At 39.7% G+C, this 14,146-nt stretch overlaps 1 protein-coding gene across 1 annotated transcript in view; it reads right to left on the bottom strand.

Annotated features, from left to right (window-relative positions):
* The window catches only part of EHBP1 (EH domain binding protein 1), a 306,873-nt gene that overhangs the window by 123,728 nt on the left and 168,999 nt on the right, over positions 1 to 14,146 (bottom strand). Inside the window, exons 12-13 of the mRNA XM_042458024.1 lie at positions 11,698 to 11,876; positions 10,737 to 10,785 (exon numbers count right to left, since the gene is read on the bottom strand). Of these exons, the coding sequence (XP_042313958.1) occupies positions 10,737 to 10,785; positions 11,698 to 11,876 (228 nt within the window). The remainder of the gene's footprint in view (positions 1 to 10,736; positions 10,786 to 11,697; positions 11,877 to 14,146) is intronic.

Here is a 14,146-nt window from a genome sequence, read left to right as displayed (position 1 = left end):
TGTCTCCCTTATACAAAATGGCAAAATCAAGATTTGCTTTTGGGAATTTATATTTTTAAAAAATATTTTGAAGCTGTGGATGGTTAAATCTGTGAAAAAAGAATCCTTAGATATGGAGGATTGACTATATTCCCCATCACTATGTATGGATGTGAGAGCGAGATAGTGAAAAAATCAGGTAAAAAGAAAATAAACTCATTTATGATATGGTGCTGGAGAAGAGTGCTGAGAATACCATGGTCAGACAAAAAGATAAATTGGTCCTTGAATAGATCAAGCCTGAACTTGCCCTAGAAGCCAAATGACTAAACTGAGGCTGTCATAGTTTGGGCATATAATGAGAAGGCATGACTCATTAGAAAAGACAATAATGCTAGGAAAGGTAGAGGAAGAAGATCACATGCCAGATGGATAGACTCAATCACGGAGGATGAATGCCGTAAACTTATCCCACAAGAACCTTTGGTACACTAACATGCATGTCTGCATGTTTCCAACCTTCTCTGCTAGGAAGGCTGAAGAGTAAAAATGACATTCAAAGAGAACCAACTTTCTATCTTCTTTGTCAACCGGGGCAGAGTGGGACTTTCCAGATGACCCTGATTGGGAAGCCTCACCCATGATGGAATTCAGTGTGGGATGGTTAAATAGACAAGCCATCATGTCTGCATCTTATATAGATGTTCCAAGTTGCTTAGAAGCAGGAGGAACAGAAGCAGGTTTAGCCCATGACTGACACATGACCTCATTTAAAGCTGGAAGGAATGGCATTAGGACCGGCATGGAAAATTGGGAGTCAACAAGCTGGAACACTGGGTCATGAATAGGAGCTGGAGTTGATTTGATTTCTAGTTTGAGTGCCTTGGCCATCCACACAATGACATCAGAGAATAATTTGACATCCTCAGGAGGAGATGCAGGTCCTGTATCAACCACTTCATCTATGGGAAACTCAGTAAGAGGAGAAGGTGACGTCGGAGCCGAGGTCTCGGTTTCATAGCCATAAGAATCCTCAGTAAACTGTGCTTGTGGGGCCTTGAGAAGGAAACATAGCCTTGGTTGATGCCAGTGTAGATCTAGCCTGAGTCGAAGATGATGGAACTGAAGTTAGTATCAAAGAAGGGTGAAGTAGAACAGGAGGGTCTGGTAGAACACTGAAGACAGGAGCTGTAACAGCATGGTCAGAGAGGTGGAGGCTGCAGGAACTTGTTGTAGTTTTTGTTGGAGGTTTGATACTGTCACCGTGACTCTGAGAGGTGTAGATGGGATCCATGAAATTGGTATCAATGGTAGAAGAAATGGAGATGGCAGTGTTTGAGGTACAATGGGAGACTGTGATTGGTGCCTAGACTCTCCAGTTGAACAGTGCTGGGAACAAACTGATTTGTCTCAGTATGGAGAATAGGATTGAGACCAAGAGCAACTTACGAATAAAGGTAAGGAAGGGGATCATGTTTATGGTAACAGTCCTTGTATGATGGGAGGTATGACCAATAAGAAGCTGGATGTTTCCTCTACAAATCCTTCAACTGGTATCTTTTGATGTAGGAGACAGATGGAAATGGAGAGTCACCTCCATATTGAGCAGCCTAAGATGATGAAACTGATTCCTCTTTACGATATAGGGAATGATATTCAGAATAACATGGAGGATGGATCCTTCGAGAAAAAGAATGTCAAGAAGACTAGTAATCCCATACTGAAGGAACAGAAGTGGGTGGAGTTGCAGGCGTAAGTACTATTGGCCTCGATAGATTGAGGCAGGTCCACTGATGGTACAATCTGGAGAGGCCTGGGTATCTGAAGTAACTGTTGGTACTGATGGTGTCTTAGAGAATTTATGGTAGAAAGCTGGTTCTCTTTGGATGTCATTTTTACTCTTGGATGTCATTTTTACTCTTTGGATGTCATTTTTACTCTTTTTCTTCTTCTCTGTCACTTTCAGAAATCCTCTCCAGGATGAGCATGATCTCCCATCTATGAAGCAAACCACTTCTTGGAAGATTTTGAGTGCTGCTTTTTACCATCAGTGCTGGGCTGGGAGGCAGAAGGCACCTGCTGGGTTACATCTGAGACCAAAGAGGTCTCTGGTATCGAAGTGGGTTACATGCGACCGGTGGCGGCGGCCAGCACTGAGGTAGAATCCTCTGTCAATATTGATCTCTTGCCTTTTGATACCAAAGATGAGATGGCGATCAACCAGAGCGGATATTTGGCCACCTCCTTATCCCAAACTGAAAAACATTTCTCCCAGCAATGTATCTTGAGATGCTGAGTCCAATTCTTCAGAGCCTGAGGGGTGATTCCCTTTCAAATATTGCAATGCTATGGCCTTCACGAAGGCAAGAAAGACACTGCGAGTGGCCACTTGATAGAGGTCATGGAGACTAGAAGCCATATAAAAGATATGAAGGAACAATCGGAGCAGAAGGTAGCTTGGTGGGCTTGGGCATTGCAATAGATGGGAGGGGGTGGGTGTTCCCGCCAAGCTACTCAGCTCTAGAAATTTTCGTTTGGCGTTTCTGCACAGGCACAAACCCTAACATGGGAGGCACAGAGGCCATGAAGAAGAACAGATTTTATAGAGAGAAATAATTCAGACTGTACTAAATTGTAAATAAATAAACAAATACATACATAAATAAATAATAGAAGCAAGTTCAAAACATGTCTCAGAAATCTGCCTTTAGTGTGAAAGCCCTGGAAGTAAGATATCAGCATTTCTCTAAGGAAGGGGGAATGGGTGTGAGGGATGGATTTACCTAGTTTGTGAAAATGTTCTTCTGGAATAGCTGCAGATACATTTAAATTATTCTGCAGACATACAGAGGCATTAGGTTATAATTTTATTAAAAATCTAAAACAGGGATGCTTTAACTGGACTATGTAGATGCATATGTATGCATATTTTAGACTGCAGATTATGAATTTAGCCAAATAACAGGGCTCACAGTCTGTAGGTGCAGCTTGATCTAGCTTTGTTGATGCATCTGGCTAGACAATCAAGTTGCCTCTGTAGCTTACAGAATCTTTTACAGGTTTTGGCTGGTGTTACCAGCTGCATATACTTAGAAAGTGATTATGTGATCTCAGTGATGTATGGTTTTGGAAACACTGAAGCTAGGTGAATGCTAAGTATTGTAATATAGGCAGCCCATATGCATACATTCCAGTTGGTTCAGAAAACAGCATCTGGAATATTAACTGGAACTGGCTACTATGAGGGAGTGGTAATGAAAGATTCCCCCCCCCTCTTATTTCTCCCCATCCTTTTATGTTATGTCTTTTAAAATTTTAACCATGCAGGTAAAAGCTGTCTTTGTTTACTGACAATATATAAGCCAGCTAGGGCATCTTTCTAGATAGGAAATGGGATGAAAATGTTGTAAATAAATAAAAACAAATGTATTGTGTCAAGTACTGAAATAATTTATCTGGGTACTAGCTTACTTCCGGATTCAACTGAAGATGTTAGTCCTGACCTTTAAACTTCTCAGTGGCTTGAGATTGGTGTGTGTGCAGATACTGCCTTGCTTACATGAATAGCCTCTTTATGAATATCTTCACTAGAGTCCCTTAGTGAGACATACCTATATTTTGAGCTAGAGGAGTGACTGTCAAAGAGAGCTCTTCAATGATGGTCCTCAGATTGTTAAACTCATTTGCAGAACATGCTTGTCTGGTACATTTTCTTATGCCTTTTAGTAACCAGGCAGAGTGTCTTCCAAACCCTCTCTTTGACATTTAGGGAAGCTTTAATTGTTTTAGTATTTGTATCCCCCTTTTAAATGGAACTAATTTTTATACTACTTGCTTGCTTCTTAGATTATTGCTGTTTCTCATTCATTCCCCCTGCTGTCCGTTTTGCAATTGTTTTTCTCTTTATTTTGTTGTTGTTGTTGTTGTTTTTAATCTGCTTTGAGACTTCAGCAAGAAGGCAAGATATAAATCTGAGAACAAACAAATGACTCATAGCAAATCCAGAAAACAAACACTTCTACTATTTGGGAAAGCATTAGTTAACATTTTAAGGCAGATACACATTTCACAAGCCTTGAGGATTTCTTGTAAGATCTTCATAATAGTTACAGGGCTTTCTGTTAAATAGGGGTTTGTATTAACTATGGACTGATGGTAGACATCAACAAATACAAATAAAAAGGATCAGTACAGCCATAGAAAAATCCAGGAAAAGCTGCGAAAGGGATACAGTCTCAAAGTCGGGCCGCCGGTAGGTCCACGGGGGAGCCGGAGCCTTCAGACGGCGCGGCTCCCGCGCGGACCGAAAAAGAAGCTCCAAAATGTGACGCACTCGCTACGTCATAAAGGCTGCGACACGTACGGACGCTCAGCGTCCGATACGTAAAGATGGCGGCGCCCGTATGAACAGGGCGCCGCCATCTTGTACGTATTCAATACGTACTAGGGTTAGGGGGGTGCGGAAGCACCGCCCCTTCCTAACCCTAGTACGTATTGTATACGTACTATTTGGCGGTCTGTAACCCGCCAAAGTGTTTTCAGGCAACCCACTATCTTCTGTTAAGGACTGCTGAATGGAGAAGTTATTCTAAGCAGTTATTATTAGAAAGCATACAACATTTGGCCCAGTACAGAATGCGGAAAAAGGGTGGTCCGCAGCGACCCTTTCCGGAGTGGATTGGGGCCAGGGTAGCCTTACCAGCAGCCCAGAGGCCCCAATCCGGCGCTTTTCCAGGCCACGGAGAAGCGGCAAAATGCCGCTTCTCTGTGGCCTGGAAAGAGGTGTCCATGGGGCTTCATGCCCCCAGACACCCCGACAAGCATGGCAAAGAGGAGAAATAATAGTAATAGTAATAGTTTTTATTTGTATTTCCCGCTTCTCCCTATGGACTGAGGCGAGATCGCAACAGTAAGATTAAAATTACAATTCAATTAAAACAACACTTCTTATAAAATACAGGGAGAAGCGTTCCCTCAAGTAACTCGGCCCAAGCCATATAGGGCTTTAAAGGTGACAACCAACACTTTGTTCTGTGCCCGGATGCTAATTGGCAGCCAGTGAAAAGATTTTAGTACTGGTGTTATGTGGTCTGATCTAGGTGTTCCAGTGACCAATCTGGCTGCTGTATTTTGTACTAACTGAAGCTTCTGAACTTGGTACAGAGGTAGCCCCATGTAAAGCACATTACAGAAATCAAGGCCACTTTCTCCTTGGCATCGCTGGCGTGGCCATGTAGAAGCCGCACGAGCGATGCACGCGTGCAAAAGGAGCTCCGTTTCAGAGCTCCTTCCCGTGATGCTGAAAGGGCCCCCCAAATGCGCTGCAGCATCATGGTGACGTCACGCACACGCTGGTCCATGTGGAGATGGCCCGTGTGTGACACCATCGGCCCGTGCTGTGAATGGATGGCACGCTTCCAAAATGGTGCCGTCCATACGAAGTAGGGCTGGGGAGCGTGCGGTTGCTGCACATTCCCCAGCTCTAGTTTTGGCCCAAGGATGGCGCTTCTGCACCGTCTGTATCAGTCCATCTATCTTAGTAAAATGGTTTTTTTAAATATGCTGGAAACCATATTGCTTGCCTATCTATCTGTTTTTCTGTCAGTAATGCTACATTAGTCTATCACAAGAAAAGGTTTTGTGCCCCTTAAGGACTAAGAAATTGTGTTTGGCATAGGCTTTCATGCAGTATGGTCCACAAAGATGAGTCTGCACAAGCAGACTTTGATCCATGAGAGTTTAAAAAAAAAAAAAGTATGTGTCTTTAAGGTGCCATAGAACTTTTTATTTATCATCAGACATGTATATAGGCCTCCCTCCATGATAACTGTCATCCTTCGGCCTGCGAGAGAGTGAACAGGCAGGCACAGTTCCACCAGTGCCAGCCTGAAGAAGAAGAGCCCTCCCTCCGTGATAACTGTCATCCTTCGGCCTGTGAGGGAGTGAACAGGCAGGCACAGCTCCACCAGGGCTAGCCTGAAGAAGAAGAGCCCTCCCTCCATGATAACTGTCATCTTTCGGCCTGCAAGGAAGTGAACAGGCAGGTCCAGCTCCATCAGGGCTAGCCTGAAGAAGAAGAGCCCTCCCTCCATGATAACTGTCATCCTTCGGCCTGCGAAGGAGTGAACAGGCAGGCCCAGCTCCATCAAGGCTAGCCTGAAGAAGAAAAACCCTCCTTCCATGATAACTGTCATCCTTCGGCCTGCGAGGGAGTGAACAGGCAGGCCCAGCTCCATCAGGGCTAGCCTGAAGAAGAAGAGCCCTCCCTCCATGATAACTGTCATCCTTCGGCCTGTGAGGGAGAGAATAGGCTGGCCCAGCTCCATCAGGGCTAGCCTGAAGAAGCAGAGCCCTCCCTCCAGTCCACCTGCCTTGGTCCAGGCCTCAGAGGGAGAGAATAACCACTGGACCTCATCCCCTTTCCCACCACCATTCCCTTCTCATTTTGTGTTATGTCTTTTAGATTGTAAGCCTGAGGGCAGGGAACCATCTAATTAAAAATAATAATTGTAAGCCATTCTGATAGCCTTTAGGGCTGAAGGGCGGGGTATAAATACCATAAATAAATAAAATAATTACTGCTAAGGTAGTGCTCTCAATGAAAAGATAGAGGTTGTCTTTATGATATTTGCAAGCCCCAACCCCAGATTCCCCCTATTTTAGTTAAAGCATACTCCATTTACCCTTTTAGAATCAGTAGATAAGGGGACATGTCCTGTCTGCTTTAAACAGAACAGTGATCAGGCATTAGACTGTATCAAAAGTACACAGTGCAGTGGAGCCTCCATATTCATAGACTTGCCACCTGTAGATTTCAGCATTGCAGATGGCAAGCCGCTGTTGTCTCTAATGGTGGTGCATGTACACAGCTGCGCTAATGGGCACTTGTGCACCGTGCTGCCGTTAGGGAAAACAGGACTTGAGGTCCCATGTTTTTTGGTATCCGCAGGTGTCTGTGTGTGTGTCCGGAACAGATCTCCCATGAATACCAAGGTCTGACTGTACATAGAACATAAAAAAATTATGCCTCTTGAAGCCTTAGAATCAAAGGATGTCCTTGTAAATTGTGATCTGACTCTGGCTAACTCAGAGGAAAGGAGTGGTGGCAATTCAACTTCACAGGGTTGCTTTTACATTCTAGTTACTTAGAGGCTTGACAGACTGGCAGTTTACGTCGGCCTGCGTGTGTGGTAGAGCTGAGTGTTTACACGCTTCAAGTTCTTCTTTCCCTCCTGGGACATCATCATGGCGTGCGCCCGTCCATACGGTATGCGCCATGATGACGTCAGTGCGGCGGAACGCCCAAACAGTGCTCCGTGGAAGCTGTGTTATCATGTCTAGCAAGAGTGCCTATGGTGCCCCTTCCAGGATGCAAAAAGAACCCACTGGGAAGTGGGTTCTTTTTGGTCCTTCCAGAGGCTGCGGGCCTCAAAGGGGCAGCGCTGAGCCACCCTTCTGTAGAGGCCTTTAATCTACACTTTCTGATATAATCTTTGATTAATAATAACAAATGCTTAGTGTGCTTCTGGAAATCTCTACATTTTATTTAACAATGCTGAAATGCTCTGTATCAATTATTATGGTAAAAACATAGCGTAACACATGAAATTTGCTAAATAAGGACAGTGATTAGGATTAGGGTATAACAGAGGACACAAATTAAGGCATCCTGGGCTTAGGTTCAGTTTTGGGATTAATGGATTTTATAAAAGTTTGTAAAAATCAACATTCAACACTAAAGAGATTTCCTATTTATTTATTTAAAAAAACAACAACAAAAACATAATTTGACCAGGTGATTGACAAGTTTCACTGCAGTCCATCAACAAAAACACCAGAGGCAGTATTCAAAACATCTTCTAATACACACTGACATATTGGTCAAGGTCAGATGTCAAAGGTTTCTTTTCAGTCCCTTCAAAAACTGCTATTGCAGGCAATCCTATGCATGTTTACTCAAAAGTCTCATTAAATTCAGAAAAGAGGACTGCAGCCTCAACAACTCAGGAGACAGTGTGATAACATTTTGTGGAATTATGTTTTAATATTTAATTATTCCCTTTATACCCTTTTATTATAATAATGTCACAAACCAGTTCCAATAATCATAGAAGGACAGAGGGGAAAGGAGAGATTACAAACAAAAGCAGAAAGAAAAACCTGGGTGCAACTTTAGAAGGTAATTTATATTTCTCTTATATCATAGTTCTTTTATCTTATATTCTATAATTATACCATACATTTCTAATATTGCTTATTTCTCTAATTTCCAATACAGGTTGAATCTCCCTTATCTCCAAAATCAAAAACCTTTTTTCATAGATGGCTGACATAGTGACACGTTTGCTTTCTGATGGTTCCATGTACATAAGCATGGTTTCATGCACAAACATTGAAAAAATTACCTTCGGATAATAGGTGTCTATGGAACATAAATGAAATCTGTCTTTAGCCTTGGGTCCCATCTCCAAAATATCTTATTAAGTATGTATATGTAAATACAGGTATTCCAAATTCCAATAATAATAGTAATAATAATAATAATGAAAAATCCAAAATACCATTGATCCAAAAAATTTCAGATAAGGGAGACTCAATCAGTAATCACTCGAATAAAAACATTATTTGATTAGGAAAAACACAACTCATAGTCAATCTCTTCTAATATATCTTAAAATTGCATTTCTTTAAAGTTACAGCCTGCAAATTTACTTTCCTCCCCCTTCAGTTTATACAACACAACACAACACAACACAACACAACACAGGGGGACAAAAGGGATGTTATTTATCTGTGGATAAGATTTTAATTGGTTAGGAGGAGTCATGTATTGTCAAATGTCCTGTACATCTGCATGGGCTTTATACTTGGCAATTGTTCCCAGGGCTGTGTTCATTCCAATCAAGGGCACATGGGGTTATCGGGCAGAACTGTGTGAGCCTAGGAAATAAATCTGCAGGAAGCAACTGAGATACTCAGTGTAGCTGTCAGGCAAAGAGTTGCAAGGTGATGAAAGAAAAAACCCACAGCATGGCAACAACAATTGCTTCTTTAATAAGTGACTGCTCTAGTGTCAGAGAAATGGGCTAATAAGTCTTCTGTGAGAACTCCTGCCCATTTCCAGGCACAGGTTTTATAAATAAAAATGACCTAATTGATCTGTATATTATATCAGCATTTGCTCAAAAATCAAACTTCTATTTACCATGGTTTCTAAATCATGCTTGATTACCTCTTATATTCAAATCACATTGAAGTCACGTTTGATTAGCTCAGACAATCAAAGGATTTTGACATTAAAGACAGTGCAACAGAAATCAGTATGATGTCACAAATAATCATCTTAGGTCACCAAACAGTTTAACACATAATTCTGAAAATGAGGGGGGAAATCCAGTTTTAACTCAAAATTTCTCATTATTTCTTCCAATGAATATGATTTACCTAGCTGCTACTGCACTGATGGCATGACTTTTGATTACTCTTTTGTGTTTAGAGAGCATGAACATATGGCTAAGAAATGAATCCTTAAAAGTATTGCCCTACAACACTGAAAGCATATACACAGTAGTCTGAAAATGACTCCAGCAAAGTTAGGTATCAAGACTCCATTAATCGTGACTCATGTTTCCTGTACGAAATACATGATTTGCCAGACTAACTCTTTAAATTCTTGGTAGACAGGAAAAGAGGAAATTTTAGAGAAAGGGATTTCATTTTTTTTACACATTATCTTCGATTTTTTAAGTTCAATTTTTTTAAAAAAAAAAAAACCAGTCAGAGAAGTAGAAAGTCACACTGCCCAGATGAAAAAAAGCTAATACAACAATTTGAGCTGATTTACAGTTAGTTTTGTTGTAGGGAAATCAAGTGGAAAATTAGCAATTTTTAAATGGATCCCTCTAGGGCCAATGCCCTAGAATCGTATGGAAATTAAAATTTGTAACTACAGTAAAAGACTTAAGTAACAAGCAGCATTAAGTACCAACATGTCTCCTTGTGATTCTTAGATTGAGTCTCAAATCACTGAACTCATTTCAGAATGTCCCTTTTATAACCTTTACATCAAAAGGGTATTAGATTACCTAATATTATTGAGGATTATAAACCTGGGCCCAGAACACTATCAGACAGTATTTCATTAATATTTTTGCCTTCTTTCAAAAATATCTTGTTACTAACCAAAAACATTGTACAATACTTTGCATAATATAAAACTCAATGCACCTTACTGCTTAGTTTAATTGAGTGTGCCGGATAAAAGACTATGTGAAGTTTTATCTCCATTTCTCTCTTTCTTAAATAAAAAGCCAAAGTGAAAACAGAGTTTATTGTAACTGTAGCAATGAATTTTTTATATTAAAGTACTGGCCAAGCAAGCCCTGAAACAAGATAATTATTGTACAATGATATTTTTGAATGTTTAATTAAATTATTTTTTAAAAAATTAGAATGATCAAAAGAGACCTACCGCCTTTTCTTTTCGCTACCTCTCTTTTTGCTCTTCCTCAGTTAATGTTGGCCCATATAAACATGAAACCCTCTAATGCCAGTATGGCATGTTTTGTGAATATTAAAATCTATGTCAAACTAGAGGCAATACTACATCCAATTTGTGCTATAGGAGGCTTGAAACCTCCTGCAAGGTACAGTCATGACCTTACAAAACAAACTCACTTTCCCCAAATTATAAAAACCTGCCATTCTCCAAAACTGAAACTATATCCATTTCCCACATTCCTTCTGGCAGTTCTTACCTTTTTGTTGTTCTCCTTAATATCTTGAGGATTCAGGGACTTGTAGTCACTGAGGGAGAAAATGGCACAGTGGATATGTAAAGTACTTGATAAAAGCAGCCGTTTTTAAAACAAACCATTATCTAAAAATAATAATTCAACATAAAAACAGCATCATACAGTAACTAGCAATTTCACAGCAATCCAATCAGCAAAACTAATAGTGTGGAAAATTAAAATAAAAAATACACAAATATAAATACAGAGATTGCATGTTCCACTGCCTAAAGCTTTCCATCTAAAAAGAAGAGTTAAGGTAGGGACTTGGAGGCTAGCTTTGACAACCAAACTTGCCATAAGATAATTTCCCCCCCTCAACATACAAAAGAGTTACAGGCTTGTCTCATCTCATTTCAAGACCAACACAATTTTCATAATTATTTTGAGGTCACTTCTTGCACAGAAAAAAACACACATCAAAAATCATAGGGAGGGGAGGGGAAATAGGGAGTTTTACAGGAAAGTCCCAACAATGGCATGAGGTGTGCAAGTTGTGCATGTTTGCTCCATACTACAATGTGACATTTTAAACACTGAAACCGATATGAAACAGTAGGAGACCCAATTGTTTCATTTCTGTTTCAATGTTTAAAAGAGACCCAAGGAATTTCTTTTGAATCCTAGGGAGCCAGCATATTACATGGCTTCAGTGTTGGACAATGACACCAAGGTTTGTATTTAACCATGGAAACCCACTCGGTGACTTTCGACAAGTCACCCTCTCTCAGCCTGAGAGGAAGGCAAAAGTAAATCCTCTCTGAATACCCTGTAATAGAATTGCCATAAACCAGAAATGACTTGAAGGCACACAACAACAAGGCGACCTAAACAAGAAATAAAAACTGGATTTATTTATTGTCATGTTTGGTTTCATGATAGTAAGACAGAAGTATAAGCACAAAGGCACAATGTTCCTACTTACATTAGGTCAGGCCTAAAATGGTGTAATATTGCACAAAAGGATAATCCATTCCGCCAGGATGTAGTGAAGTTGGTGATTTTTACTCCCCTATAGTTTTTTGTAACTTCTTTGCACCAAGTAAGCAGTGACTGACTTGCATTTGGCTTCTTCCCCAAAACAGGACTTGGTATTGGGCTTTGCTGGAAAAAGAAGGAAAAACAGAAAAAAGGGGGAAGGGGGAAGCATTAAAGAATTTAATGGGAGATGAGAATTAACATTAATTGACTTAACTAGATGATCTGCATCCTTTGATGTCAGTTTAGGTCCTTCAAAGCTGTCAGTTTACAATCATTGTAACTTGAAAACAGACACAAATCTCAAGTCATTATCTACAGTCTTAGCCTTTGGCACTTGTCTCTGAAGGGTATGCTACACACACATGAGAAAAAGCCAATTATATAGATGGAAATATTAAAATTTCAAGACTTAAAGCATATTATTAGGTAGTCTGTGCTTAGTTACATACCCTTACAAAATTCATAATTATAAAGCATCTCATAACTTTTCCCCCCATTTAATAGAAATATAATTCTGAGTATCCAAAAGCAAACCACACCAGAGTCAAAGTTAATATAATTTAGGATCTAATATTCTGGCAGAAAATATTAATGTTAGAATATGAATTGCCATGCTATTGGTTATGCTTACAGACATAAACTGGAAAGTTTGTAAACGATGTTATTTTAAAGACACCGGTGTCTATTCATTCAGTTTTCTACATTTAAAACATAAAAATCTATCCAGCAATCACACAAAATATTTGTTGACCTTGTTAAGCTTAAGACTGTTTCTTAAATGTGCTTAAACAAGTAGAGCTTTTCAAATGGAATACATCCAAAGCTTTCAAGCACTCCTGTGAGAAAAATGGGAAGACAGTCATTCATAAACGTTAATGGGATTATTTGGCTTTGGGGGGGAAAAACCCTTCTTCTTATAAATGTTTATACCAAGTATTCCAAGTGCACAGACACAGTCAAACTGAAAGGCTAAAAAGGAAAAAAAAAGTTCTTAGCAGTACATATTTATAAAGATATAATTCTATCCAGGTTGCCTATCTTTGAAAGACCAATGATGCCCCCCCCTTGACTGAAGTATGCCAGTGCTAAAAGCAATTAGAACTGTCAATTTTATACATAGCCTGATTAATGCTTGTGGGGAAGGATGCTTACAGCCACTGTAACAGAAATGCCGCAAAGGTAATTTATCATTTTTATTGACTGCTAGAATAATAAACTACAATTATACAAACAACCCCGCAGATAAGGGAGAATGATATTATCTCCTTCTCATAACCTTCAGCAGCACAGATACATAGTGCCAAATAATCTGCAAAATGAGTTATGTCATTGCCATTCAAAGTTTGAATGCTTGTTGTATGTCTACAGTAGTGATGATTCCTTAAGTTTAAATAACAAGTGCAAATGCATGAAGAATCAAGGGACTTCTGTGGACTTAAGGTGTTTGCAAACAGTCAAAGGTTATGCACAGAGCTATGAAAAACACTGATACCTCAAATGCTTTAATTCCTACATTTTTATCCCATTTGTCCTTTAAGGATATCAGGATGATATACTTTCTCATAGTTTATGCAGGCTCAAAAGACTCCTGGGAAGCAGGGAGCACCCATCCGGTTACAGAGGACACGACCAGAGTTGAAGAATAAGGTTTAGTTGGCAGACTTATTAAGCTTTTGTATGTTACAGGCAGCACAATGTCTAGGGGATGTCATTTACTTATATACAGTGAAATATTAATAGTCCCTTGATCGCTGCTCAAAGGCATAATCTAAGCAAAAATTCTTGGACCAAACAGTGATACTTTAAATCACTTACCCCAATCAGACCATGACACCAGCCTTAAACACATTACAAATGTGAAACCTGTAAATAAATGCCATGATCTTGAAATGCATTATAGCCGGAGGCAAATAAACTTAAGGTCAAGTGCTCTGGCCTAACTAAGCTATGGATCTTACTAATGCTTCCACTATGGTGGATATTTCTAGATCAAAATTTGCAGTTTTGGTAGAGATAGAAATTTATCTTGTGCATATTCAACTTTTACCAATTTGCCCAATGCCACTGCCTTCGCCAGCCTCTTATTCTTCAGTGCTATTTTTATCTACCTCTACTGCTTTTCTGTTTCCTGAATTAATCAATGGGACATCCTACACAATCAGGCATCATCAATGAATTGAGCCACATTATTGTATAACATAACATGTGATATAATACTATAGATCACAAGTTAATAAAATAAAATATTTTATCTGGTTATGTGCCATTTTTATGAGGGGTAAATGAGGGTAATATATGTAAATGAAAATGTGTGGTATTTTGACATGAAAATTTTAGCAAGAATAGTTTCAACTTTATCCCCATTCATAAATGAAATATAAATTCTCCATCAG

The sequence above is a fragment of the Sceloporus undulatus genome, chromosome 1, assembly GCF_019175285.1.
Source record: "Sceloporus undulatus isolate JIND9_A2432 ecotype Alabama chromosome 1, SceUnd_v1.1, whole genome shotgun sequence".
Lineage (NCBI taxonomy): Eukaryota > Metazoa > Chordata > Lepidosauria > Squamata > Phrynosomatidae > Sceloporus > Sceloporus undulatus.
Note: the sequence above shows the minus strand (reverse complement) of the source record. Positions and strands in the feature narration are given on the sequence as shown.